This window comes from Clarias gariepinus, chromosome 10 (assembly GCF_024256425.1).
Source record: "Clarias gariepinus isolate MV-2021 ecotype Netherlands chromosome 10, CGAR_prim_01v2, whole genome shotgun sequence".
Taxonomy (NCBI): domain Eukaryota; kingdom Metazoa; phylum Chordata; class Actinopteri; order Siluriformes; family Clariidae; genus Clarias; species Clarias gariepinus.
In genome coordinates this window covers 13,118,545-13,146,276 of record NC_071109.1, presented here as the reverse complement: position 1 = coordinate 13,146,276, position 27,732 = coordinate 13,118,545, and the positions used below count along the sequence as shown (strand labels likewise).

General features: G+C 38.3%; 1 protein-coding gene across 1 annotated transcript; it reads left to right on the top strand.

The window, feature by feature from the left end:
• The first annotated feature begins 9,862 nt into the window (after window positions 1–9,862).
• Window positions 9,863–27,096, top strand: zgc:66447 (SLAIN motif-containing protein-like). Its single transcript, XM_053506269.1, has 6 exons — window positions 9,863–10,027; window positions 12,246–12,787; window positions 21,386–21,525; window positions 22,604–22,688; window positions 24,537–24,677; window positions 26,959–27,096. Exons 2-5 carry the CDS (start codon window positions 12,255–12,257, stop codon window positions 24,586–24,588), a joined length of 810 nt encoding a protein of 269 aa, XP_053362244.1. The 5' UTR covers window positions 9,863–10,027; window positions 12,246–12,254; the 3' UTR covers window positions 24,589–24,677; window positions 26,959–27,096.
• Window positions 27,097–27,732: the final 636 nt, after the last annotated feature.

Here is a 27,732-nt window from a genome sequence, read left to right as displayed (position 1 = left end):
TCAATGCAAGTGTCTGAGCACATGGCAGCAAAGTGCATTTAGGCATGTATACAGTACATGGTCAAGTCGATGTGCTGAAGTTCAAACTGCGCATCAGAACAGGGATGAAATGTGATGTATGTGACTTTGAAAGTGCCATGGCTGTTAGTGTCAGGTGGGCTACTCTAAATATTTTTTAAACTGCTGATCTACTATGATTAACATGCACACCTATCTCTAGGGTCTACAGAGAATGGCCTGAAAAAGAGAAAAAATATCCAGTGAGCAACAGTTCTATGGGGAAAATGCGGCCAGACTGGTTCAAGCTGAAAGACAACAGTAACCCAAATAACATTTCATTACAATGACATATACAGAAGAGCATCTCTGAACAAAAAATATGTCAAACCTTAAAGCAGCAGAAGCCACACAGCCCCTCGTGTCAGCTAAGAACAGGAAACTGAGGCTACAATTCACACGGACTCACCAAAATTGGACAACAATGAATCTGATGAGTCGCAATTTCTGCTGTTACAGTCAGATAGTGGGTCAGAATTTGTTGAGTAAACAACATGAAAGCATGGATCCATCCTGCTACTGTATGTATCAGTGGTTCAGGATGGTGGTGGTGTAATGTGGGGAGATATTTTCTCTCCTCAGTACCAATGGAACATCATTTAAATGTCACAACTTACCTGAGTGTTGTTGCTGACCCTCTCCAACTTTTTTTTTTTATGACCACAGGATAACGCTCCATGTCACGAAGCTAAAGCAATGTCAAACTGGTTTCTTAAACAGGACAATGAGTTCACTGTATGCAAATAGCCTCCACAGTCACCAGATCTCAACAGAGCACCTTTTGGATGTAGAGAAACAGGAGATTCACATCATGGATGTGCACCCACAACAATTCTTCAGCAGCTACATGATGCTATTGTGACAATATCAACCCAAATCTATTAGGAATGTGACCAGCAAGGCAAAGGGGGCCCAATCCAGTCTTTGCAAGGTGTACTTAAGTGGCTGGTGTATATCAAAAATAATAAATAAATAAAAATAATTCAACACAAGACATTTGAAATAATAACTGTAAAAAAATTAACTTTCTCTTTCTCAGGAGCCTTTGAGCACGAGGTGAGGCACAATGTGGACAGAGTGTTAATCCATCACACATACACACTACGGACAATTTGGAAATGCCAATTCACCTTATATGCATGTCTTTATAGTGTGGGAGGAAACCGGAGTACAGTACACGGAGAAAACCCACCATGCACACAGACTCGAGGAATCACACCATCAATCCTGGAGGGGCGAAGCCACAGTGCTAATGCTTTTGAAAGCATTCCTCTCAAGGTTTCTTCCTATTGCCCTCTCAGGGAGTTTTTCCTTGCCACTGTCACGCCGACCTTGGCTTGCTCATCAGGGACTATCTTATCATTTTTTATTCATTCAGATTTCAAACTTCCATAATTCTTTTGATTGTGTAAAGCTGCTTTGCGACAATGAAAACTGTTTAAAGCGCTATACAAATTAGAGTAGAATTGAATTTACACACCTCGGGCAATTTAGGAGTCTGCATATCTGCATATATTTAAACCCAAGGTTTAAAACATATAATAAACCTTGTGACCAAAATACCTCTATTTAACTGTGTGCTAAATTTATATATATGTACCACAGGTTGAACAGGAAGTTTTTGGCACCATTGTTTTCCTCTGTACATACCGCTATTCAAATATGCTTGTTTGCTCATCTTCTATCCTCTAATTTTGGATAAATAGGTTAGGCCTGAGTTTTTGGCACATGTAATTTTCAGAGCAAGTCCAGAGTGGAAGGCATTTTACCTGCGATAGCATGTTAACACTTGCCTATGAAGAAAACAAAGACCAGATTTATGTGAGCCATATAAAAGAAACTCTTGGTATCATTGCACAATGCTAAGAGAGTACTTTAGATTTCTTTTATTATTATTATTATTATTATTATTACAAATTTTTAAGTAGCATTTCTCTCTGGGTAACTTCAAAAGCCAGCAACTTTCAATAGTCGTAGTTTCTGGTGTTTAGGACAATCACAAACAGCTTTATTGTTTTAAACAGAAGCAACGATTGTTTTTCTTAGGGTGTGATTTGAAACACCCTTGACCTTGTTTTGCTGTACAGCAATCTTGCTGCTGATCATTAAAACAGGTTTTCTCCGACGAAAGCAAATGAACTGTGCTTAGCCCAAGTACACTAAAGTGGTTGTATCGTTCTTTGGTTTGCACAACCAAACGGACTGTTTGCCAACTTCCTCTTGCTTATCTGTAAGCACTGGTAAAGTGTAATTAATGTTAACTTAACGTCTGTGTGTAAAGTAAAATCCAAACTGGACTGAGTTGCATGCAGTAAGAGTCAAAGGTAAAGCATAAAAATGGCAGTGCATGAGGGCGTATACTATTGTCAGTGTGTGTGGAGGTGGAACTGTTTTTTTATGAGTTGAGTTTAAACTGATATGCTGACACTCAAGTGCAGCTGGCAAGATTTCTGGAACATGGTGTAGAAACTCACATGCACAGACATGAGAAAGCTAAACATATTCACATGCAATCCCTCACATTCCAAGACTATAGACTCATGTATAATTACCGGGATCATTTCAGTTCTTTTCATTTGAGAATGCAAATTTTTGCAGGAAAAATATATACATTTTTGATTAGGGATGATACCTGTAGTAGGTAAACCTTTTCTTACACTAGGCTCTCGTACTAGTCTCTCTTTCTCAACATTCTTTGGCCTCCAATTCAAATTTCACTTCCCTGTTTCTCACACTTTAGCCTAGTAAATACTGTCACTAATAAGAGTAATGGCATGATGTAATATAATTCCATCCTTCCAATACAAACATCCCACCCATACTCGGACATTTGTTTATAACGCTTCTAGCACTCTAACCTAAACTGGTGTATTTACTGCCATCTGCTGGATACATTCTGACATTTCACAGAACCTGGTTGCTGCTCGCATTCTGAACATCTCATATCGCTTTTATCTTGGATTAATCAAGATGCCCCTTTTCACCCAGGAGAAAAACAATTATGAACTAAATATGTCAGATTATAAATCATCTAATGTTGGTTTCTGAAACTTAATTTAAAATTATGTATATGGTGCTTTTAACAGTGGCCATTGTTGCAAGATATAATGCAGGATATTTGTTACAGAATTAAAAGGAAAAAAATGGAAAAAAGTTCGAAAAATGTGTGGAAATATGTATAAATAAGAACCATTAAAAAAAATCTGTTTGTCCCCGATGAGCTAGCTAGGGTTGACGGTGTTATGGCCTTTCGTAGGATAAGTCAATTTATTTCCATAAATAGAGAAAGAAGGAAAGGCAACGTGACACAAATAAACAGACGATAAGATAAATCAATCGGTTCATCTTTAATTCAGACCGCTCGTAAAGCAAACAGACTGATTCCAACCCAACACTAACAATTAAGAGTAACTTAATTGGGGGGCTGTTTGGGTTTAGGTAGGTCTCCCTTACATCCGCTGTAGCTTTTTAAATCTCTTCACAAATTACCACTCTAGTGGATCTCCGCAATTCACGTCGAGTTGTAGAAACAGGGTACAACAAGATCGCAGTCACTTTAGCTACAACTGGTCGCACTTTGCCTTAACCAACTTGCTTTTGCAAATTCACACTTCTTGAGATGGAGCATAAGAGAAGCACTCAAAAGTCTATGAAGGATGACAGATAACTGACATGTGCTCAATCCAAGTGTCATTGTAGATCACATTATCCAGATATACATTACAGTGCCTTACATCTCTCAGCACTAACTCCATTAAACGTTGGAATGTAGCTGGCGCGTTTCGCAAACCAAACGCCATCCGCATTTACTGCGCAAAATGATTGGGTGTAACAAAAGCAGCAATATCTGAAGCAGGCAGCGCTACTTGCCAATATCCCTTAAGGTCTAGCTTTGTAATATAGTGAGCAGTTCACAAATTGTTAACACAATCCTCAACTCTCGGCAAAGGGAAAAAATCTGTACTGTGACAGCATTCTCTCTTCTAAAATCAGTGCAGAACCGGAAGGAACCATCTTGCTTTGGCACCAACACACAAGGAGAACTCCAGGGACTTTTGCTCAATTTGGCAAAATTATTCTGAAGCAAACATGACACCTGTTTTCATGACTTCCCTCTCGTCAAGAGAGCAATGGTAAGCATGTTTAATCGGCAGAGCTGAGCCAACATCAATGTCGTGCTGAAGAACAGATGCGCTGAAGAACAGTTTAGAATCTCAGAGTTATTCCAGCAGCCTCCATAGAACATTTCATGATGCCTTTTTTCTCCTTAACTGTAACACTTTTGGTCACATCCTCAACTTTATCAGTTTTCACTGACTTTTCTAAATGTGTCTAACATATTCACATGACAGACACACGTTTTCCTTCCCCCATTGCAAGAAACTGATCTTTAAGAACCTTAAGAGGCCCCTGTACATTATGGCCAAAGACAAGCTCAGTGGGACTAAACCCCAACAATTCTTGTGTCGCATCACAAACAGCAAACAAAACCAACAGAACTTTCTCATCCCAATCGTGCACAGTTTTAAGGCAGTATTTGCGTAGCCTAGATTTTAATGTCTGATGCCAGCGCCCTAATTTGTGATTTAGGGTTGTAGGCACTATAAACAATGTGTAAAATTCCCAACACTTGCATTGTTTTACTGTGACGCCCCCCCTGCCCCCGGGTTCTATTTTCGGCAATCTGCAGATTGAACGCACCTGCCGCTGCACTCCGAGGGCTACCTTAAAAGTGCAATAGTTGAGGCATACAGGGGTTTGTTTTGGGCTTTGATTTTGGGGTGATATTTGGTTGGAGTCTGGTTACTTTTAGCATTTTTTACACTGCACCATCAGAACATTACAATGTTGCATGCAGGCACTTTGCGCTACACACCGACTCTGATGTACTCAGGAACAGTATTATGTTTTGTTGTTTCTTTTCTTTCCTTTTTAGTGAATTATGTTTAAATTGAATAAAGCCTTTTCCAATTCAGCCTTATGTTTCAGTGCGTCCCTCTTTTGTTGCTTCCCTTGGAGCCACGGGATGTAACATTATGAAAGAGCTTAGACATAAAATATAGATCTCTGCCAAAAGTTGTGAAGAATTTTAGAAGAGCTTTCGTGACAGTAGCAGCGGTAATTTTTCGCAAAGGTATCGCTTTAGTGGTTACACACATAATTGCTAAGAGATACTGATTATCGGTTTTCGTCCCTGGATGCGGACCCACACAATCCACAATAACCTGCTCAAATGGCTCACCAACCGCTGGAATTGGATAAAGCAGCACCGGTGGAATCACCTGATTTGGCTTACCAGCCATCTGGCATGAAGGACATGTTTTACAATAAAAATTTCCTCAAATTTTAAACCCAGCCAAAAGAAATGTTGCAAAATATGATATGTTTGTCACCCTAAGATGACCCGACCACAAATGATCATGTGCCACTGCTTAAATATTTTAATGAAATTGTGTAGGAACAACAATTTGAAACAGTGCCCCAATCATAATCATCTCCATCCTTCACAGTATATGCATTCCAATTTGCATTAAAACTTCATTGTACCAGTAAAACTGATGGTTTGACGATTGCTGTATAGCAACATCTGCACTCGTGCGACACTTCTTGAGCATGAAATCACTGTGTTGAGCAGCTACCAAGACTTCACTTGAGGTGGGTAAAAACGCATCTGTTTCTGGTGCAAATGAGGATTCAACAACTCTGGCCTCACCTGGTTCTTCATTTAAAAACTTTTCCTGTTCAAAAGCATCTGCTAATAACATGTTGCGAAGTTCAACCTCCTTCTGAAATTCCCTTTTCAGCTGTGCTCTGGTCGTCACTGCACTGCTGGAAAACACTTGAGGGAAATTTTTTAGCAAGATTATCAGAGGCCACATCATCAGATGGCACAGATAGACACGGTCACTGGATTTATTGCATCTATTATAACTGCAACATCTACTCCATTACCTCCTCTAGGCTTTTCATCAACCTGATCACCCGAATGTACTTTTTGTCTTTCTTGCCATTCAAGTTCTCATAAACAAGCGCGTATCAGCTTCAATTCGATATTTCTCTAACTGACATTGCAACTCGTCTTTTTTTCCCTTGAGCTTTATCTTAAGTTTCCAATTGTAATCTAGCAAAACATATTTTTAAGTGAGCTTCTCCTTGAAATGTCAATGATGCAGCCGTAGAAAACGGAAATGAATCAAATTTTGGCATAGACAAGGGTGGTGGACATACCTCTTCATCACCAGACAAACTATCAGCACTGGTAGTAGATGCTCTGTCCTGTTCCGTCCCATCAACTGGCAGCTCCCCCTGCTGAGGATCAGCAGCAACTACTGGCAACACTCCTTTGTCTGAAAGCGCAGCCAAAACATTAGTCTTCAAATCCTTTTTAAGTATCGTTTTTGAAACCTTAATTTCATAATGTTGAGCAATTTCAAATAAATTGTCTATTTTTTCTACACTTGTTTGTTCCACAAAATCAGTCAAATTAAATTGTTGACATGACTAAATTACATTTACGTTAAATAAACAAGTTAACAAGTAAACAAATAAACTTCAGACCTAAGCGCAACCAAAAATCTAAACTAAGTTCTAACTAGTCTTCAGAGGGTTACCAATTGAAAACATAGCGAAGGATAGTGAAAAAGTAGTGAACCGTAGGAATAACCGGCGCTTTATTATAGCACCGCCCAGCTGGAACACTAAATAACCGGAGAATTTTGCTTACCTGCAACAACGCTCTCACACAACAAATACTCTTTAGACTAATCGGTCTACCATATGGAACAATATCAATCCCGGACGAGCCCCTAATTTATGTTACAGCCTTCCGTAGGATAAGTTAATCTCCATAAATAGAGAAAAAAAAGCCAACGTGACATAAATAACAAGCAGACACTAAGATAAATCAATCGGTTCATCTTTAATTCAGATCGCTAGTAAAGCAAACAGACTGATTCCAAACCAACACTAACAATCACCCAAGCAGACTCAATATTTACAGACAATTAAGACTAACAAAAACCATGCACAACATTCACACACTGGTTTTAAGAAAAAGAGGGAGAAAATAAAAAAGTAAGTAAGTAAGTAAGTAGGTAGGTCTCCCTCACAACCACTCTAGTGGATTAGCAACAGGTGCGTGAAGCTGAATGGGTGGGGGGAGTGCACGTGCAAGCACGAAAGAAAAAAAAGTGGGGACATACACAGCGCACCAAACTTCAGAGAAAAAAAAACAGACGATGACAAGGAGAAACACCCTGAAATGATAATAAGGAGAAAACTTAAGAGGAACCAGACTCAACAGGGAGCCACCCTTATTTGCGTGATATCAGATACAATGCTGTATATCCTGTTTTTTTTTTTTTGCGTATTTGTCATACTTAAATGAGTTATCATCATATAAATCATAAACAAATTTGAGCATCACAGAAAGATAACCTGAGGAAATAAAAATTGCAGATTTGCAATGATAATTTTATTTATTAAGGAAGAAAAAACTTGCTAAACCTACCTGGCCTTATGTGAAAAAGTAATTGCCCCTAAACCTAATAACTCGCAACAACTGTAATCAGTTTGCAAAAACTGGCAATTAGTCTGTTGCATCACTGCACTTTGTCCCCTTATTCTCTTTTCAGAATTGTTTTAATTTTGCCACATTGGAGGATTTCTAGCATGAACTGTTTAAGGTTCATTGCACACAGTATGACCACAAATCAACCCCTGGTATATCTACAGTACTGTAAAAAAGTATGAGTAGATATAAATGATTCAGATCATCAAACTATTTTTAATAATATACAGATATAAGTAAATATAATATGCAGTTTTTTTTTATGATTTTTTTATTTATTAAGTTAAATATTCCATCTTAAACATAGTTTGATGATCTGAATCATTTATATCTACTCATACTTTTGTACAGTACTGTAGATATACCAGGGGTTGATTTGTGGTCATACTGTGTGCAATGAGCCTGAAAGTTTAGTATAACAGCAAAGGTGTTTCATTTCAAGTCTTTTTGTGTTATTTTTTAGTCAGGTACAAAACAGTTTGCCAGAATTTTAGTCATAGACCATTGAGCGCCTATAGTCGCAAGTCATAAGAAAAAAAACAGCCAGCATCAGCCGAGCAGCATGTACCCTTTAATCGAAGTAGGTGTGGCGGATCATAAAACAATAGGAGTTCACAGGTTGGGCTGTCACTGATCTCCACCAGTAATAAGAATTTGCTTTTCAACTAGATAACCAAGTATTGTTGTACATTGCACTTGGTATGAGAATTTGCTACCTGCTTAAAATGAAAATTTGATGTATATAAAATTTAGAGAGGGATCACATGGTGATGGAGGTTCCTGTCTTAATTTTGAGCTCAAGTTACAGTCTGCGTTAATATTTGCTTGTTTTCATTATATCCGCTTGAGCTTCTCTGGATTCTGCTGTTTCCACTCCTCAGACACACAGAAAGGTGCTTCCAAGGAACATGACACACCACATAATCCAAGTCTAATAAATAGATTGTACTAGATTAGATTTGATTCAACTTTATTGTCATTGTGCAAAGTACATGTACAAAGCCGATTATATGCAGGTAGCATCTAATCAGAAATACAAATACAGCCTGTTTACAATAAATAAAAAATGTGGTAAATGAGGGTATGGTCCATATGTACAGGAGTGAGAGTGATTTATGTACAGAAGGTGCAGTAGGTATAAGAATATATAATATATGGTATACAGTATAACTGTACAAACATTGTGCAGTGGATAAGACGTCAAAAAGATAACCTGCTCAATACAATATACATATGCACATACAGTATATGAATGGCTGTATCATACAGTATTTACAGAATAGAAACAATTAAAAGGAATAAACTAGTTGGAACGAATAAACAAATCATTGTTTGTTATGCACTGCTATCCAAGGGCATTGTTATATCGCATGAAAATGCACATACTCACACTTCTGCCAACACTGTCAAAACTTGGCAAAAACTTTTTGTGAGGTATTACAGAATCCTTCGTATAGTCCTGATCTTGCTCTATCGGACTTTCACCTGTATGTTCCTCTGTAAAGCAGCTCTACAAAGGACAAAGATTGACTTCTGATGCAGAAGTGAAAAAAGCTGTGCATTCGTGGCTTGCAGCTCAGCCTAAAAATGTTTTTTAATAAAGGAAACAGAAATTTTGCACCATGTGGAAAAATTCTACAGCCAAAATTCAGATAAAAAAAGCTGCTACTAAAGATGTCTGTGAAGATCCTCAATCTTCCTGGTGAGGTTATCAGGAAATTGAGTCATGTCAACTTTATACTGGATCCAGATAGGGCTGGTGTGGGTGCAGGCTTTAATTCCAACCAAACAGAAGCCACAACTAATTTCACCTGTTTAATTAGTCGTTCGTGGCCTTCAGCCGAAATCAACTCTGGCTTCTGCTTGGTTGTAATGAAGACCTGCACCCACACCGGGCCTCAAGATTCAGTTTCACACCCCTGCTTTACAGTTTCCGATACGCGCGGAACTTAAACTAACCAGCAAGGAGCGCTAAATCCCAAAGCTTGACAGCGTGTCTTTTTTCATACACGTCCCGCCTCTGACTCTGACTGGCTAATATAGAAAGGCTAATCGTGATTGGAAATTGCTGGCCAATGATATTGCAGGAGGCGGGTTATGTTACCACGTTGATTAAAAATCTGCGCGGTCAAGTGTGACTGAGAGAGATCTGATTGGCTATTTAGTGAGCGGGCTCACACGTGAGCGGGATCTTTTATCTGATTTGTCCGTCTAGTGTCGGGTTACTCAGCGCTTCATAACAAACTGGCTAGTCAGGGAAACAGCTTGCTATCCAGCAGCCAAGGTTGCACTCGGGTAATTGGACAGGGAGGAGGGAAAGGAGTCAATCGGTAAATACATTTAGACGTAAATGTTGCAGCTGGACTGTCGGTGATTTTAGATCTGGACGCATTTGGTGAGGTAAGTTGTTTGATGTCAGATTTAAGGCTATTTAAAGCACACTGTTTACCCGGCAACGGTGCTAGCTTGCTATCTAGCTAACGACCCTCATTGATTTAGCTTGGTTTTGTTTCGTTGCTAGATAGCAGTGTATACTCGATATTTTCCTAGTTCCTAGTATAATATTTATAAAATATGTCTGCAGTCAACTATCCATATAGTTTACAGGTTCACATGATCTAGAAGGCATGTAATACGGGCACCAGTTTGTAACTCCAGTATCTACTGATTGCACCGGGTTAGCTTAGCTTCGACCAGGTTAGAGTGCAGAGATTAGGAGTTAAGCAGCGTGTTCCCATGGTAATGCAGTTCTTTGAGTGGTTTCTATGGTAACAACATCACCACAGAGGACGACTGTTTATAGCTCCCGTAACATAAGTGGATAAGTAGCTCACTGTCGATCCACATCCTTAATTGTAATTCTAAGTGGATAAAAAGTATGACGTGTCACTCATTAAGTTAATATATAATAATCCTTATATAGTAATAATTATATATAAATTATAATTTTTATATATAAACCCATTCATCTTCTGTTTCATTCTGTCCTGTAGAAACACTTAGAGTACACACACACACACACACACACACACCATGTTTTAAAAATGTCAGTTAACATAATCTGCATGTCTTTGGACTGTGGGAGGAAACCGAACTTTCCAGAGGAAACGCACCAAGCACTGGGAGAAACTCCACACACTCAGATCCGTCACAGTGCTAACCACTGCGCCACATATATAAAAAAGTGGCAAAACTGAATACAACGGTCAGATATTAGATATGGGATAATATTTCAACATCTTTGTGTAAAGGACACGAGTGGCCTATTTACAGTTGCATTACCACCACCTTCTGATCTTGATCTCCTTCAACCTTCTTTCGTTTTAAAATCCTCTTTTTCAGTCCTTAAGAAACCCGCTGAATACTTTATTACATCAGTGGTATTTGGCAGACACCTTTATTTTATCTTATTATACATGTAATCAGTTAAGGGTTAAGGGCCTAGCAGTGGCTACATAGTGCTGTGATTTGAACATGGGACCTTTCAATTAGTAGTCCAGCTTAACCACCAGACTACCCCTGTTATTTCTTCCTTGTCCTCTATCTTTTCTAAAATACTGTGTACGTAATGTTACGGAAACACCCTGCATTGTGTGCGGCCACACCACATTGTTGATTATTTTTGTATTAAAGCACACCCTCTCATGGTTTGTTCCTTCCTTACAGAACAACCTTTGTGTTTGAATGCATATAGCTATGGCATGTTACACAGGCTTGACAAGGGCACTGTCGCCGTTTAAAAGCTTTGAAGGCTAGGCTTTGTTGTGCAGACGGAAGCGAATGGGGGATGATCTAATCATTTTTCAAAATAAAACACTCTTCAGACTCCGATAGTCAATAAAATTTAAATAAAATTAAATATATTTTTCATTCTTTCTGTGTGGCCCGGTACTAAATCATCCGCGGCTCGGGCAAACTTTGTGTTTGATTGCATATAGTGGTTGAGGACCACTGATTTATGTAATTAATTTTTATTCCGATTGGACTATTATTACGATTATTAGTAGAATATTTGAGTCCACGTAAATGCACTTATTCACCTCTGCTACATCCTAAGTTTTATTTTGTTCTTTCCCATTGTCAATGAGAGGTAATTCATGACAGGATGAGGTAAACCTATACTTATTTGCAAGTTCTTGGTGAAGAGATTTGCACGATTGAGAAACAAACTAAAGAGACCTGAAAGCCCCTGGAATGTTGAATAGAAAAATGGAACTCAGATTACAGTATATAAATAAATATTATATTTGTTAGTGTCACTGATATGTTAACCTATTACTAGTACTAGTAGTAGTATTCAGTAGGTATGAGATTCTTATGGGTTTCATTGTACTTCTACTAGTTTGTACTATGTAAATATAGAGTGGATCAAGGTGTGGCAAGCAACTATCGTGTCTGATGTTAAAGATTAGCATCTAGGATTCTCCTCTTATCATTAAGATTAGTCCTGAATCTATAGAACACATTTTTTTTGTTCTTCAATCTTTTTATTATGAATAAATAGAAGTCTAGATGAGTAATTCTTCGAAAGCTTTAAGCTTGTACCTACTAGCTCTGGTCTTTGAGTGTGGGAATGCACACTAATAGCATGCATGAGCCTGTTGTTTCTACCTCACAGAGCGGAAGTATGGTGGTTCCGGACAGCGGAAACGGGGCCCAGCAGATGGACAGCGGCGCAGTTCCGGGGTTTGAAGGCGATCAGGACGAAGTGGAGCTGGAGGAGGTGCGCAAGTTGCGAGAACTTGTGCGACGCCTTGAAGTGCAGAATGAAAGCCTGCGCAGCCGGGGCGCCACGCATCGTCTCGGCACAAATGCAAACGAGAGAACGCTGTGTGAGGACACTGGCACCAGCTCAGGCATAGACTTCCAGACTTTCCAGTCTCCACCTCAGGGCAACGATAGTGAGGACATGTCTCCTGTTCCTGAAGCTACAGGGCCTGAGGAGGAAGAAGAGATGGATCAGCACAGCCCTGTTTTTGATCTTCCTTGTGTCAGCGAACCAGGGCACACTCAAGAACACACACATGCTAGTTATTCCCCTGATAGCTATGATTCAGAGACAATCGGTGGGAGCGATACCGGTGTGGACAAGTCTGCTCTGGATGAGGTGGATGTGCTTGATTTAGACGGCTGTGCTGATATCGACGATGAAGACTGCTGGTATGTTTTTGAAGTTTTAATAAGATTTTTAAATTTACATCAGCAAATTAATCTGGCAACTCTAACAGTGTAATGTTTTATACAGACAAATGACTTTACATTAATTATTTACACAGTTTGCTAGTGAGGACAAAATCCTGGAAATTAGAGCATACAATAAACATACTAAACATCCAGATTTCATTTCTTGAACAGTAAATAATTATATTGACAACTGACTATTTAATTAAAAATCAATGGAAAGACAAAACCTGCAAGGAAATTGATGAATAGATTTATGGCCCACTAAGACTGATCACACTGGCTGTGTGTTCTTGTCAACATTGTTTGCCAACATGTTTTGCGTTTTGGAAAAAGCATAATGTAATTTTATGTCATTACTGAAAACACAGGTTGTTTGTTTCCACATTCAGAAACAAGAACTAGCTTAAACAGGAACTGCAAGGACTTCATCAATGTCCCAAAAACATTACTGAATCTTTGACCGTGCCAAAAGTTAAAATAGGAGAGAAAAACATTGGCACCAACAAACTAAAAATATTTTGTATTAAGCCTTGCTGTGGTCAAGTTAGTGTTCACACAGCTGTATTTAACAGATTATAGGAAATATCACAATGCTTCCATTCAAAGTCTGTAGTAATGTACAGAACTATTCTCAACAAGAACTGTTGCTTGTCAGTGTAATGATGTTTTCATTAGGGGTGTAACAATACACATATTCATATTTCGCTACACAGATAAGGTATACTGTATCTACAGGTTTGAAAAGTCAGATAAACAAGTTTAGTTAAAGTATAGAAACTAGAATTATGTTCTAAGTGGGAATTTGTATTTTTGCATAATAACTTAAAGTTGTGGGTTCAGAGTAACAATATGCAATTATTTAAGGGTGCTTTGTTTAGGGTTTTCGGGATAAGAATAAGGCAATACTGATCGCTGATCACAGGTGTGTGTGTTATTGGCATCTGCCATTTAAAGTGTACTATAAACTATTTATTGTGTATTATTGTTTACTCATTCATTTACCTATTTATTTTTATTATAGTTTTTTTAATTCATCACTGTTTTAAACAACAGCACACAAATACAATTAAAACCTGAGCGAGTAAACCCGGGCTGCTTCGGCCAGAGCTGGGAACTGCTCTTTATTTTTGTGATAATGGTTTTATTCTTTTTACTTTTTTTAAGGCCTTTTGCTATAGGTGGTCCAGTGAGAGGTCGATAACTTTTCATACACAGGTTACTCATAGCGCGTTGTTCTTAAATGGCAGATAAGGTTTGTTATATTAAAGCTGTTGGCAGGTGTTCCCCATGTGGTTTTGCTTTAGAAAAAAAAACTTTTGAAATTTTTTAAAGAGACTTAGTAATATTTCCAGACTGGCGACGGCATGTTGATGTGGCTGATGATTCGGGTATTTTGCATCCTCAGAACAGTATCTATTTGTAATCGGGTGATTGAGAGACAACCGATCTGTAAAAATTAAGTGACTATCGTATAATTTTAGAACAGTGGTCGATCGACCAGGGCACTTTTACAAATAATGTTCCAAGTAGTCAGAAACCAAATGAATTATTGATTCATTTAACAAGTTTGTCTACTCTGTAGCTATATGATCTCTTTTTCTATGAGAAATGTTTCTATAATAATGAGATAAAATAATAATACTGAGCTGATACATAGAACACAAGCACATTTTCATCATTGACATAACCAGTGCTTTGAAATTTGGAGCAAGTTTGCTTATTTCTTAAAATCATATCTGTACTTGTCATATCTTAATTGTCATTGTGCTAGTACAGTGAAATTTGTTATAATTTTTAGAAATGTTCTAAAACGCAAAACCGGAACTTTAAATGTAGGTTTGTAGAAGTAGTGCTACGTAAGCTTTATTAGAGGTTTTAATTAACAGTTGATAGTTCAATGCTTCTCTACAATAACTAAGTGTAAATTGTACTGTACCTTGTTATACATGGGTTTTTGAAGGAACTCATAAAACAGTAATAAGGCCATGAGTGCACAAGTCTGTTGCCATGACCTTATCCTCACTTACAATCCTCACTGGTGCTTATATTGCAGAAGATTAGGTGAACATGTGTCTGTGTGTGTGTGTGTGTGTGTGTGTGTGTGTGTGTCTGTGCCTGTGTGTGTGTGAGAGCGAGGTAATAGGAGGGCGCTGGTGGAAGACTAATTCAGCTGAGTGATGGCCCGCAGGGAAAAAGCTGTTTCTCATCCTGGTGGTGCAGCCATAAATGGCGCTGTAATACTTTCTGGATGGCAGAAGTGCAAACAGATGATGGCAGGGGTAAATGGGGTCTTTGTAGATGCCGGTAGCTTTCCTCAGACAGCCTAAGTTGTACATCTTACTTGTGGCAGGAAGCTGGAGCTCAGTGAATACCAGGTGCTGCTAATAACGCGCTGCAGAACTTTCTTGTCATATAATGTGCAATGTAGTATGTTAGTATTAGAGGTATTAAAGTTTTAAGTTTTTTTTTTTTTCCCCAAATAGTCTAGCCCAAAAAACATATTTTGGTGGTATCATGGTGTTGGTCATTTAAAAAACACACAAGTATGTGGTGTATGTTACCTTATGTAAGCATTTTCCAAGTAATTAAAGTCATCGTGATTCATTTGCACTCTGTATATAAAACACAGATGGTATTTTTCTCATACTAAAAATGTATTGTGTACGACAAACAGCTAATATGAATGCAACAATTAGCATTTATTAAGACCGCTTGCTGTAGGGCCACACCATTTGCACTTATACATGTTACATGACTATAACATCACTGTGGCCTTGTACCTTCATGATCGACCGTTCGATTCCAGCCTTCTGTGTGTGTGGAGTTTCCGTGTTCCCCTCGCGTTTCCTCCAGGCCCTCAGGTTTCCTCCCACAGTCATGCAGATTAGGCTAATTGGCATTCCCAAATTGCTTTTAGTGCATGTTTGTGTGCTGTGCAGGAAACAACCCCCAACCCTCCCCTCGACCTTGTACAAAAATAGTGCTTAGAAGATGAGTGAATGACCATAACATGACTGTACCCTTCTCTTTTCTTCCTGAAAAATGGCTTTTTTATCTGGTGTGAATGATTATGCCTCGTATCTTCCACCTGTGACTGATGTTTGGGTACACATGGTAATCCTGAGTCTCTGACCAGGGCCTGTGATAATGTATCCTTGTCATATACTTGGCTCCCATTTGTGATTTTTCAGTGCCATGCTGTCATAGCATTGATATTGAAGCCAGTCGTGATGTATTGCTCTCCGTGCCGCTGGCAGTGATTTAATCCTTTCTGCCTGCCTGCACGTCATGGAAGAGGCCAGAGGAGAGTGAATGGGACTAGTTTGCATTAAGCCAGCCACTCCTGTCAGATGGAAGCTTTAGTCTTGCTGCCTTTGTTTCTCAAAGTGGAATTGGAAGGAGATGTACTTATCTGCTGCTACGCTTTGCACCAGCACTGCTGCTGAAGAATGTGCAAGACTGTGTGAAAAGCAGAGACACACAGTGCATTTCAACCTCCTGTATTTGCCAGTGTGAATCTCTGTAGGCTCTTCCTAGCTGTTGTGTCATATCGGATTATATTTCACCTCTGGCAGAATAGTTTGCATTGAGCCAGTTTTATTGGAGCATCTGAAAAATACTATCAACTTGTATGTGTGATGTGAGGAGAAACGTCCATTGTAAATTAATTTTATACCACAGAGCTGAATATTAAATGTGGTCATAAGTCATTCATTAATCTTGTATATCAGCAGAGCTTTGACACTGGCTTTATTTCACATTGCAACGTTATAATAACACGCTTGTTTTTAATATGCTGTTCTTTCTACAGTATGAGACTTGTAAACTGAATTATTCATATACTGTAAATGAATCTATAAAAGAAGAGCTAAGTGTTTAAATGGTCAGGTTTTTTTTTTTTGTGACCTGATGTTTATTTAGCATTTTTGCAAGCAGTCTCCAGAGTATATGGAATGTAAAATTAGATGCATGCTTTAATTCATGTTAGATGAACGTGAGTGTTTACAGTTTCTTGGAACAGTTATTTTTTTATTTTCACCAGGGAAGTAATTCAGTTAACGTAAGCAACGTTACGCTTGTACACACTTCCTCTCCTAAGTACCGAGCATCGATTATCGCCTAACTGTCAAGATTATGAATAACTGTACATGAAACTTTTTTTTTTCTTCTCATTCTATAGATCTTAAATTCTTAAATATAAAAAGCAACTGGTTCATTCATCTTCTATACCACTTAACCTGTATGGGTTCACGGGGGCCTGAAGCCTATCCAAGGAAACTTTGGGGAGGAGGCGGGGTACACCCTGGACTGGGTGTCAAGCCATTGTAGGACACACACACACACACACGAAACTGGATTTAATGAATTAATTTTTTATTTAATCCTTTTTGACACAAATTAAAATCCATAATGGTAAAGCTGTAACTTTTTCTGAAACTTGAGAATTTCAAGAATTGAGGCATTGTGAAGAATCGACTATTTACAGCTATTATGAGCAAGTGATGCCTTAAACTAACTTGTCTTTAGGTTTTAAAACATTAAACCTAACTGATTTATCTTTGATCTGTGATACGAATTATCTTCTTTTAAAATAAATTGATAAAAATGTTGACAAACGTCTGTGGTATATTGATTAAAACGCTTCAGAATAGTTGACTTTGGGGTGATTTAATTTCCTTTAAAAGCCCCTCCAAATATGTTCTTTATCATCCGTGTTGCTTTTTTTTTTTTTTTTTTTTTTAGAAAACATCTAATTGTAAGTTATAAGCATCTAATGCAATTTTTACTAATTATTTGTTCCTTATGTAATGTGAGGGAAGTTTGTATTTTTCTCTAAATGGAGTATTTGCAAGTAACGTTGTTGTACTTGTATTGTTGAAATGTGATCTTGCACAGTGCTTGAATGTATGTCACTGAATGCTCATCGTACAGTATGTTCCCTCACCCAGTAAGTCCAGCCCTGCATTTCCATTTCATTATAGCTTAGATGGACTATAAGAATAATATTAAATCAGTTTATGTAGGATTGCTTTACAGTTTATTTTACAGAAGCCGATTATGTTGGGCAAAATTGCATTCTACTACCTACCTGCTGAATTTCTAAAAAAGTTTAGAAATAGGCACACAGAATTATTGTTACTACAAAGTGATCTCCCTAACTGCATCAGAGTGCCCAAGGTCATATTTTTCCATTAGTAGTTCAGTGCTTTTATGTCTCTCCAAAGGAAGGACAAGCTGCATTATTGTGTAACTGCCTGCAGCGGTTAGTCTCTCTATAGCTTTTAAAACATTTCATGAACTTTTCTTTCTGAACTTTTTTCTCTGAAGTGATACAAAAGCTTATAATGTATTTATTCAGTGTTTACGTTTGAGCAGTAGTGATTGTGAAGCTTAGTGGAATTGCACCACCCTCTTTTCATCTTGTGGGATTTGAATAATAAGCTTAAAGTAAACTGATAGCTGAGAGAAAGTGCTGCCTGTTAGGAAACTTGATACCCATAGTGGTAGTACTTTTGGCTTTTAAATCCAACACTGAATCAGTTTTTTTCTGTGAAATAGGTAAAAAAAAAAAGTAAATGTCATTTTCTGTACTACATAATTGATATATGGTCTGCATGGCTGTTAGAGATGGGGGGGCAAAATTGGTTCAGTTATGAATTGCAATTCTTTTTGTATAACTTAAAAATCTAATTTATCAAATATTTTATGTTTTTATATTGGAGATGCGATGGTCGATCAGCTAGTGATTGGAATTGGTTGGCTTTCAGTTTGATCAGCCTTGTATATGACCGATTCTGTGCCAAGTGCAAAACCTTCCACATGGTGCAACAGAAATGCATTTTTATAGTATTACGTTCTCAAATGTTCGGCCTCCGACCGGTCTTTCCCTTCACACACTGAGAGTGAATTAGTCCAATCCCACTCATTACACATGCTTAACCAGTCTCGAAACACTGCGAATGTTTGTGTCAAAATGCGCATTAGAAGTGGGTGCCTGCCAGTGTGAGAAGTGTGCCCATCATGCGATATATAATAAATTGTGTGGTTTATACAGAATCGCAGTATTGATCAAATCACCACCAAGGTATTGTGATATCATATTGGGTGGTCATTGGTCATACCTAAACCTGGGTATGTTTTGTATGCAGTGGTTTTTACTATACAAAGCTCCTCATCAGTCTCTCTCCTTTATTAAGTTAAAGGGGACCTCACTCACTTACTCATTGTCCATACCGCTTCAATACTTATTACAGGGTCACAGGGGACCTGGAGCCTTTCCCAGGAGACTTGGGGCACGAGGCGGGGTACACCCTGGACAGGGTGCCAATCCATCACGGGGCACACACACACACGTTCATTTACACGGCATAAAAATTTGGGAACACCCATTAGCCTAATCTGCAAGTCTTTGGACTGTGGGAGGGAACCAGAGTACCCAGAAGAAACCACTAAGCACGGGAAGAGCAGGCAAACGTGTAGGTGCAAGGCGACCACTACACCACGTGCCGCTTAAAGGGGACCTATTATGCAAAATTTATTGGGTCTCCATTGTGCATTTACAAACACATGTGGAAAACATTCTTTTCCCATTTTCTTTTATTGGCCAGACTTAAATAAGCTAATAATTTTTTTCCCATAATTTGATCTCATTTAAGAAGAGACCATCCCCAGCTTATTGCTTAACTTCACCAACCTGTGCTCTGTTCTCTCTGTTCCTCTGAGTAAGAGGAGATTGAGGTATAAGAAATAATCCATTATCTGATGTGTTAACCTGTTAAACAAATAGCTAAATATGGGACCTTTAATAAGATGATTGTATCTTTTGTTACACAAAAAACACAATGTGGTAAAATTACAGAATTAATCCTGACTTGTCATTAAACACTCCATTTGAACTCTATTTAGAAATAATAAATATTTCTTACATATTTCATCCTTTTGATCATATACCCATATTTTTAAGTTTGTTTAAAAGGAAGCAACCATCTTACTGTGGATAGAACAGATGATGAGAGCGTACATATAAACCTATTATTTTCCAGCCAGGAACTACCTTCAGAGCTGCTGTTATGGAAAAAATTGGCACCTTCTGACCAATCTGAATGTAAAATTAAGCCATTCGTAGGGACGGTAATCACCAGGGACTACCCGGTATGATATCACGATACCTTAGTGCCGATTTGATTTGTATTGCGATTCTGTAAGTATAATGAGTTTATAAATATCCTGATTTTATATACATATCTTTTTAGATTTTGTACACTTCTAAACAAAGCAAGAATTGTTTGCATTTTCACCCCATTGCTAATGGAATAGCATTCAATAAGCACTTTCTGATTTGTGAGTCCAGCTACAGATAGAAATTGTATAATTCAGTGTGTTTTTTCAAAAGTGAATACAAATAATACATCATCGTGTAGGTGAGTGTATGAGTGGAGTTTTTTGATTCCCACACTTTCTGGGCCATCTGTGAGGCATGAATGTCTTGCATAGCACGTAAGATTATTCAGCTCAGCCTGTAAGGCATAAGTAAGTGATAGCTGTGAACACAATGGTCATCATCAGAAAAGTGAGACAAACTCTGAATCCTGAGATACAGGGCTTTCTGGTGTCAGGGTGACTTGATATTGCCTCAGTTTTTGACTCCAGTGTGTGAAAAGCTTGACATCAATGGACTTCAATTGTTAGTATAAATTTGAACATTATGACTATTGCTCTATTGAGGGGAAATGTGTGACTTCTTGCTTTACATACCCCTGTCTTGCCTAGGGTTGGGTATCAAACCTCAATACCTTTATGGCACTGACTGAATTGCTTTGATATCGTTTGGTAGCAAATTTTGATACCCAAGGAGTATGTCTCATCAGTGAGCCAGTGTGTTGCAGCACTCACATGGCCAAGACAGGGTTCACATGTGCTATATTTTAAGAGGCTTGGCTACAGTGAGTGGTGTATAGTGGGTGTAAAAATGTTGTAATCGAAAGCATGGCTTGGTTTTACTCATGAACGATGCAATATATACAATGTGTATATATACAATATATACAGATACTGCTGTGTGTATGTGGACTTTGGGCCAGCTCTTGAAGTGTTTTACAGTCTTGTGATAACATTTTTATTCATTTATTCTTTTATGCTGTAAAATTTTGTAAAATGGTGTAAAAAATTTTAATTCAGGAACTGATCTTGAAGTCTGGGTACTGGTTTGGAATATTTTTCTGGTATATCCAGCTCTTGTCTTGCCCTGATAAGCATATCTGCTCACACAGTGTGAATACTTTTCCATTATTTATAGCGTATTCTTTATTTTCCTGTTACTGACTGGGACAAATTTGTCAAATGAACATATTACATTGAAGCGCAGGGGTAGCTCAGTGGTTAAGGCGTTGGACTACGGTTTGGAAGAACCCAGGTTCAAATCCCACAACCACCAAGTTGCCACTGTTGGGCCCTTGAGCAAGGCCCTTAACACTCAACTGCTCAGATGTGTAATGATATTGATAAGATAAGAGGATCTGGATAAGAGCGTCTGCCAAATGCCTAAATGTAAATGTTCTCTCTCTCTCTGTGTAGGCTGTATGTGTCTCCAAAGAAGCAGGTACAAACAGAAGAGGGCCCGGAGTCTCCTTTGAAATGGTGCCGGAAGGTACTCGATCACCCGAGTCCTGAGACCGAGGTGGCTTGCAGGACGCTCCTGAGCCGTCTGGATCAAAGTATGCATTGCACACCTAAGAACATGTACACAGCATTACTTTTGTGTGTCTAAATGTATAAAGATACATGAAAAGGTTTTTTTGCATTTAATTTTTCTATATGAATACCACCTAATGTGAGCATGATTTAAAAAATTTAAATGTAATGTTCACTTCTGAAACTAAGCTTATTGTTAAAGCTTAAACTGTTATTTTTTTATTATTTTTTTTTGCAGTGAAACTTTAAATGAGGTAAAATATACTGTATGAAGTTTTACAGGAACAGGTCATAAGAGGCCTATTTTGCACCCTTTGCGGAGTTATTTAATCCTCCGTGTTTGTGTGCATATGGCTACATGGGTGTGTTTGCTTGCACAAATGTGTCTGGGACAATGTAAACAGATGCATCAAGTCTGTCCCATGCTTGCTTTCTTCACAGTAACATTACTGACTCTTTCAAGGATTAGTTTGCATCTCTGTAAAGTTAAATAAAGGTATATCTTATTCTAACCCATTGCGAATTCAGCGAGGTCCATTGTGTTGTTGTATGTTTATTACAGCATTCGAACATGTTAACACATTGTCTTTAATTTTTAGGCTTATTGGTCACTTTACTACATCCAACAGCAAAAAGCATGTTATTCGCTGTATGACAAAATTATGAAGTTAGCATTACTCTATACCAACTCCACTGTGTTGTAGCACATTATTAGTGATAATGATTAAAAAAAAATAGTTTTAAGGTACATCATGCCATTTAAACAAATACCTTTCGACCATGTGGTCTAATCATTAATTAACCAGTCAGGAGAAAATAAATGAAATTAACTGAAACTAAATGTGTGGATTTTGATGTAACAATATGGCAATATTAAATTACATAGTAAGAATTTGTACTGCACTGAACCTGAGTGCAACCCCGATTTAAAGTTTTGGGTGAGCTTATCCTTGTTCTTTGATGATAGGACTGGCACCTGATGTCTTTGGCTGCCAACTGCAGCTTTTAATCAAAATCTGCCTGATTTTTATGCATTGTATTCATGTAATGCTAATTCAGATGCACTCATTTAACACCAACTCTTCCTTTGTTTTCCCGTAGGCTCAAGATGGAGGAACATGTACAGCAGCCCTTCGCAAACCCCAGCAGGCTCATCAGCCGAGGCTGGCTCCTCTCATTCTCCTGGGTACCACAAATCGACTAACAAAACCCTACTAACCTGTGGCAGCTCAGGTATGCCATGACCTTAACACAACGCTGCACCTGCTTTTATAAAACCTTGCATTTTAAACTTGGTTCCTCTCAGTATAAAAACACACACAACATGGATCAGTGTGTTGTGTGCAGACTTTAAGGGCATCGGATATAGCTGCCAGGGTTTTACTTTGTGTGTGATGTCATGCATGGGGTGTGGGGCTGTTTGCCTGTCAACACTTAAGTCAGTGAGTTGAGCACAGATTAATTGCTTTCACATGGATCTCTTCTTAGTGAGTTTGTGTTTACAAGGTTAATGTCTCACTCAAGGACGAATGCCAACTAAAAGTTTGCGTTCAAAGGCGTAGGCTGTGGTATGAGATCTGGTTTTTAACATAATGTGCAGAAATTTAAAATGCCTTTTGTTATTTCATTTAGTTACTTAATACACTGGGTCAGTTTATAATTCACTATTGATTGACACTTCACGTAAGCGTCCATCACTAATACTTTATCTTTTAAGTTTATGGGTGGGTATGGCAATACCGCCACGCACTGGACTGGTAAAATTTACAAAGTAAGAAATGGCCACTACGTTCACCTTGTACCTTGTTTTTTTGTGTGGTGGGGGCGGGGGTGGGGGTGGGATGTCTTTCTACAAGCCCAGAGGAACTAAAGCAGACAATCTTTGAGGCGCTGGGGAATTTTATGCAAGATATGCTACCGCGTGTTTGGTAGGAGCTAGACTACTGAGTGGATGTGTGTCGCGTCACAGGCAGTAAGCCTTTTGAAGTTTTGTGAAATTGGTTAAAAAAATCTATATCTGTTTAAATATGCTGTTGGAATTTTAATAAATAAATATTTTATTTTTTCAACATGAAGCCTATTTCATTTCTTTTGGCTAGGACATGTAGTTATTTAGATATTCATATTTCAAATGGTATCAAATTTTTTAGGACACCCAGTATATCTGCTTGATGATGCTGTTCATTAAATCACAATTACCAAAAACGAATCATTTTGAATCAACAGTCTGTCTGTGATTAACAGCTCCACTGGCCATCATTGCATAATTTCAGATGTATGCTTAAAATTGTTGAAACAATTTATGAACTAAGAAAGGCCGGAGTATAGTGTTGGGATTTCTGTAAATGTTCTCCAGTGTTGACCCTGGATTTAGGGTATAAGTGCATACACACTAATCATAACCTCAGTCCACTCTGGAGATGTGTCAACTGCACACTTCACTGCTTTAAAAAAATGAATTAATAAATAAACAAGAGAGAGAAAGTACAATTTGATTTTAATCTCTCTTTTTATTGTTTTTTTTCTGTATTTTTTTTTTATATTAATATTAACTGTTTAATGTTTACTAATGAATGAAATAAGGATAGCTTATTAGAATTGCCTTGTTGAAACACCCATTGTGATGTTGAGATTATGTAATAACATTTGCACCACATGCTACTACAGTAGGCACACAGCTACTTAAACTCACATTGTAAGCACATCTTAATTGCTCTCAGGTCTTTGTTACTAAGCCTAATTTGCCCATAACGATCTGCCGTCTATACTTACACAGCCTTCTTTTATCTCAATGTTGATTAAAAGTAATTATCGTAGTGTATCACAGTGCAAACACTTTGATAGCACAAAACCTTACTGAAAAATAATGAGTTTTAACATTTCCATTTTAGGTGTGGCATTTTTGATAGGTTAGTTCAGGTTTGGCACACCTAAAATGGAAATGTTTGGTTCGAGTGAGGTCTTGACATGAGGACATGACGCATGCCGGAGTGAAATTACAGGCCTACTTTCTCTGCATGTTCTGTGATTGTAGGTTACATGAGCATGCACTCGGCGCTGAGCTCCCAGTCCTCCATCGACAGTGAGCTGAGCACATCAGACGATTCCATCTCAATGGGCTACAAGCTGCAGGACCTGACCGATGTGCAGATTATGGCTCGGCTACAAGAGGAGAGTGAGTGGATTTGTATTTCCTTCTTTATGAAGGATACTGGTTACCCTTTTTTGTGAAGTATATGAATGTAAACTAATGGAAAAGGCCTCAATATAAATAAAGGTGTGTGTGTATGGGGAGGGAGGCAGGGATCAGCCTCTTTTGCTTCCAGACTCACAGGATTGCACAATCACTATCAATACCTGGCCAATATAAATGGGGTGTGGTTGAGTGTTATTTTCACTTCAAAGGTGAAAGTCTGGGAATTTTTTTTAGTATGTTTTTTTTTTTTTTTTTTCCTTCATGCACTGCAACCATTTCTAAAGGCAGCTGCTTAAATGTATTTTTACTAGGTTCCAAAGTTTTCACACTCCACGTCACTGGCTTCATGAAGCTGCCTGGGCCAGACCTCCTCACCAAGCACTTTTATTTCTTTTCATCTACTGTAGTAGCCCCCTTCTAGACAAAGATTTTAGACTGATGAGTACCTTAGTCACTCTTAGTCACTTACTGCATTTAGTTGGCTTTATACAGTGAGGCAAAAAAGTATTTAGTCAGCCACGAATTGTGCAGGTTCTCCCTTTCAAAAAAATGAGGAAGGCCTGTAATTTAAGACAAAATAGGAATTTTAAAAAATCCAGAGAATCACATTTTTAAAGAATTTATTTTCAAAATTATGATGGAAAATAAGTATTTGGTCAACACCAAAATTTCATCTCAATACTTTATATACCCTTTGTTAGCAATGACCGAGGTCAAACGTTTTTATGTAAGTCTTCACAAGGTTTTCACGCACTGTTGCTGGTATTTTGGCCCATTCATCCATGCAGATCTCCTCTAGAGCAGTGATGTTTTGGGGCTGTCGCTGGGTAACGCGGGCTTTCAACTCCCTCCAAAGATTTTCTATGGGGTAGAGATCTGAAGACTGGCTAGGCCACTCCAGGACATGTAAGCAGGGGGACACATCTGGCACTGCAGGATTTGAGTCCCTGGCAGAGCAGTGTGTTACTGATGGTAGCCTTTATTACTTTGGTTCCAGCTCTCTGCAGGTCATTCACTTGGTCTCCCCATATGATTTCTGGGATTTTTGCTCACAGTTCTGGCGATCTTTTTGAACCCACAGGATAAGATTTTACGTGGAGCCCCAGGTCGAGGGACATTATCAGTGGTCTTGTTTGTTTCTTCACACCAAGCTGCTTACCTGTTGCAGATTCAGTCTTCCCAGCCTGGTGCAGGCCTACAATTTTGTTTCTGGTGTCCTTTGACAGCTCTTTGGTCTTGGCTATAGTGGAGTTTGGAGTGTGACTGTTTGAGATTGTGGACAGGTGTCTTTTCTAACGAGTTCAAACAGATGCCATTAATACAGGTAACAAGTGGAGGACTCTTAAAGAAGTAGTTACAGGTTTGTGAGAGCCAGAAATCTTGCTTGTTTGTAGGTGACCAAATACTTATTTTACCGAGTAATTTACCAATGAATATTCATTAAGAATCATACAATGTGATTTTCTGGATTTTTCTTTGTCTCTCATAGTTAAGGTATACCTATGATGAGAATTACAGGCCTCTCTCATCTTTTTAAATGGGCAAACTTGCACAATTGGTGGCTGACTAAATGATTTTTTGCCCCACTGTACCTGTATTGTGCACAATGACAGTATAATTAAATCTAATATAGTCTCTGACAGTGAATTAGAATGAGGTTTTTGTCTTAATGAAAAACAATGTGTGAAAATGCATTTATTATATGTTTTAAATGTAATCTCTCGTTGTGAAATGTAACACAGATCAGTGATAATTTGAAAAATAAATTCTGTATTCATTAAAAAAAAAATGTCTCTTTGTAAAATAATGGGTATATTTGTGCACCAATTACTAATACACAAGGAAATTACAATTCTGGTCTGTACTTGTAATTATGTCTCCTTTACAAATTCATGTCTGTTTGGTTATATTCTGGCAAAGACTCAAATTTGCCATTCAGCAGCAGCAGCCCTAAAGCTTATCGCTGTGTCGCTTTTCGTAAAGATTTCATTTGAGTTAATTTTTTTAGTTAATGAATACCTAATGCTATTCTGTTCTTTATCTATTTAAACATACTAATGGGGTGTGTGGTTCATCCATACCTTCATGCCCTTTTGGGGTGGGAAAACAGGGCATAATAATAGAAACTATGGTTTTGTTTAAAATGCCGCGTGTGTGAGTGTGTAAATTCGTTTGCATGCCCATATTCAGCCCTGTGGCCAGGTTGTGTCTCTAGCTGCCGTGTGTGTTGCGTTTAATATTCACAATTTTGCATTTATAGGTCTGAGGCAAGACTATGCTTCGAGCTCGGCCTCGGCGTCACGGCGGAGCTCTGCAGCTTCACTGCACTCGTTGAGGCGAGGCACATACAGTGACCAGGAGCTGGATTCCTATAGCTTGGAGGATGAAGAGGCAGACAATGTGCCTTACTCGCACATTCACCGCCGTCACTCGCCTTCTCCTGGCACCTCCCCACGCTGTCCATCACCTGCAGCTGGCGCACGAGTACCCCGGCGCTCGCTTCAAAGTGCGGCGCCTGAGCTCCTCAAATTTACTAGGAGTGAGGGTAGGATGCACCACAACATTTATTTGATTTCCAACAAACACTTGGTTTATATTAAAGCCTAAAATGTCCGGGGCTTAGTATTACATGGCCTTAACATGAATACTTTGTATGACAAGGTGGACCTGTTTGCATGAAGGAAAAATTTTCGTAAACTGATACTTTATATATACAGTATGTAATATGTAGTATTGTCAGTGTTTCCTGTTTTCACAGCATGTGCATTGTCTTGACATAAAGCGACACTGCAGTGCTCTTCAATCTAATCTCTCTAACACTTCTATAAAGTTTGTAGAGTTATCATGGCTAAAACTGCCACCGCAATTCTTTGTACATAGAAATTAGGGAGGGTGAAGGCATTTGTTTGATTAAACAAATGAAAATGGAAAATAAATTAGAGGATCTTTACAGCTTTAAAGCTTAAGTGCAAAGCTCTTACATCAGCTACTTGATGATAAAAAAATAAAGATATCACTATATCCATAATATTTT

What these genes read in the sequence shown, in the direction of transcription:
- zgc:66447 (XM_053506269.1), top strand. Translation starts at nt 12,255, where the DNA reads ATGGTGGTTCCGGACAGCGGAAACGGGGCCCAGCAGATGGACAGCGGC. An exon ending in ATCGACGATGAAGACTGCTG is followed by an intron (nt 12,788 to 21,385) that starts GTATGTTTTTGA and finishes CTCTCTGTGTAG; the next exon opens with GCTGTATGTGTCTCCAAAGA. An exon ending in GGCTCCTCTCATTCTCCTGG is followed by an intron (nt 22,689 to 24,536) that starts GTACCACAAATC and finishes CTGTGATTGTAG; the next exon opens with GTTACATGAGCATGCACTCG.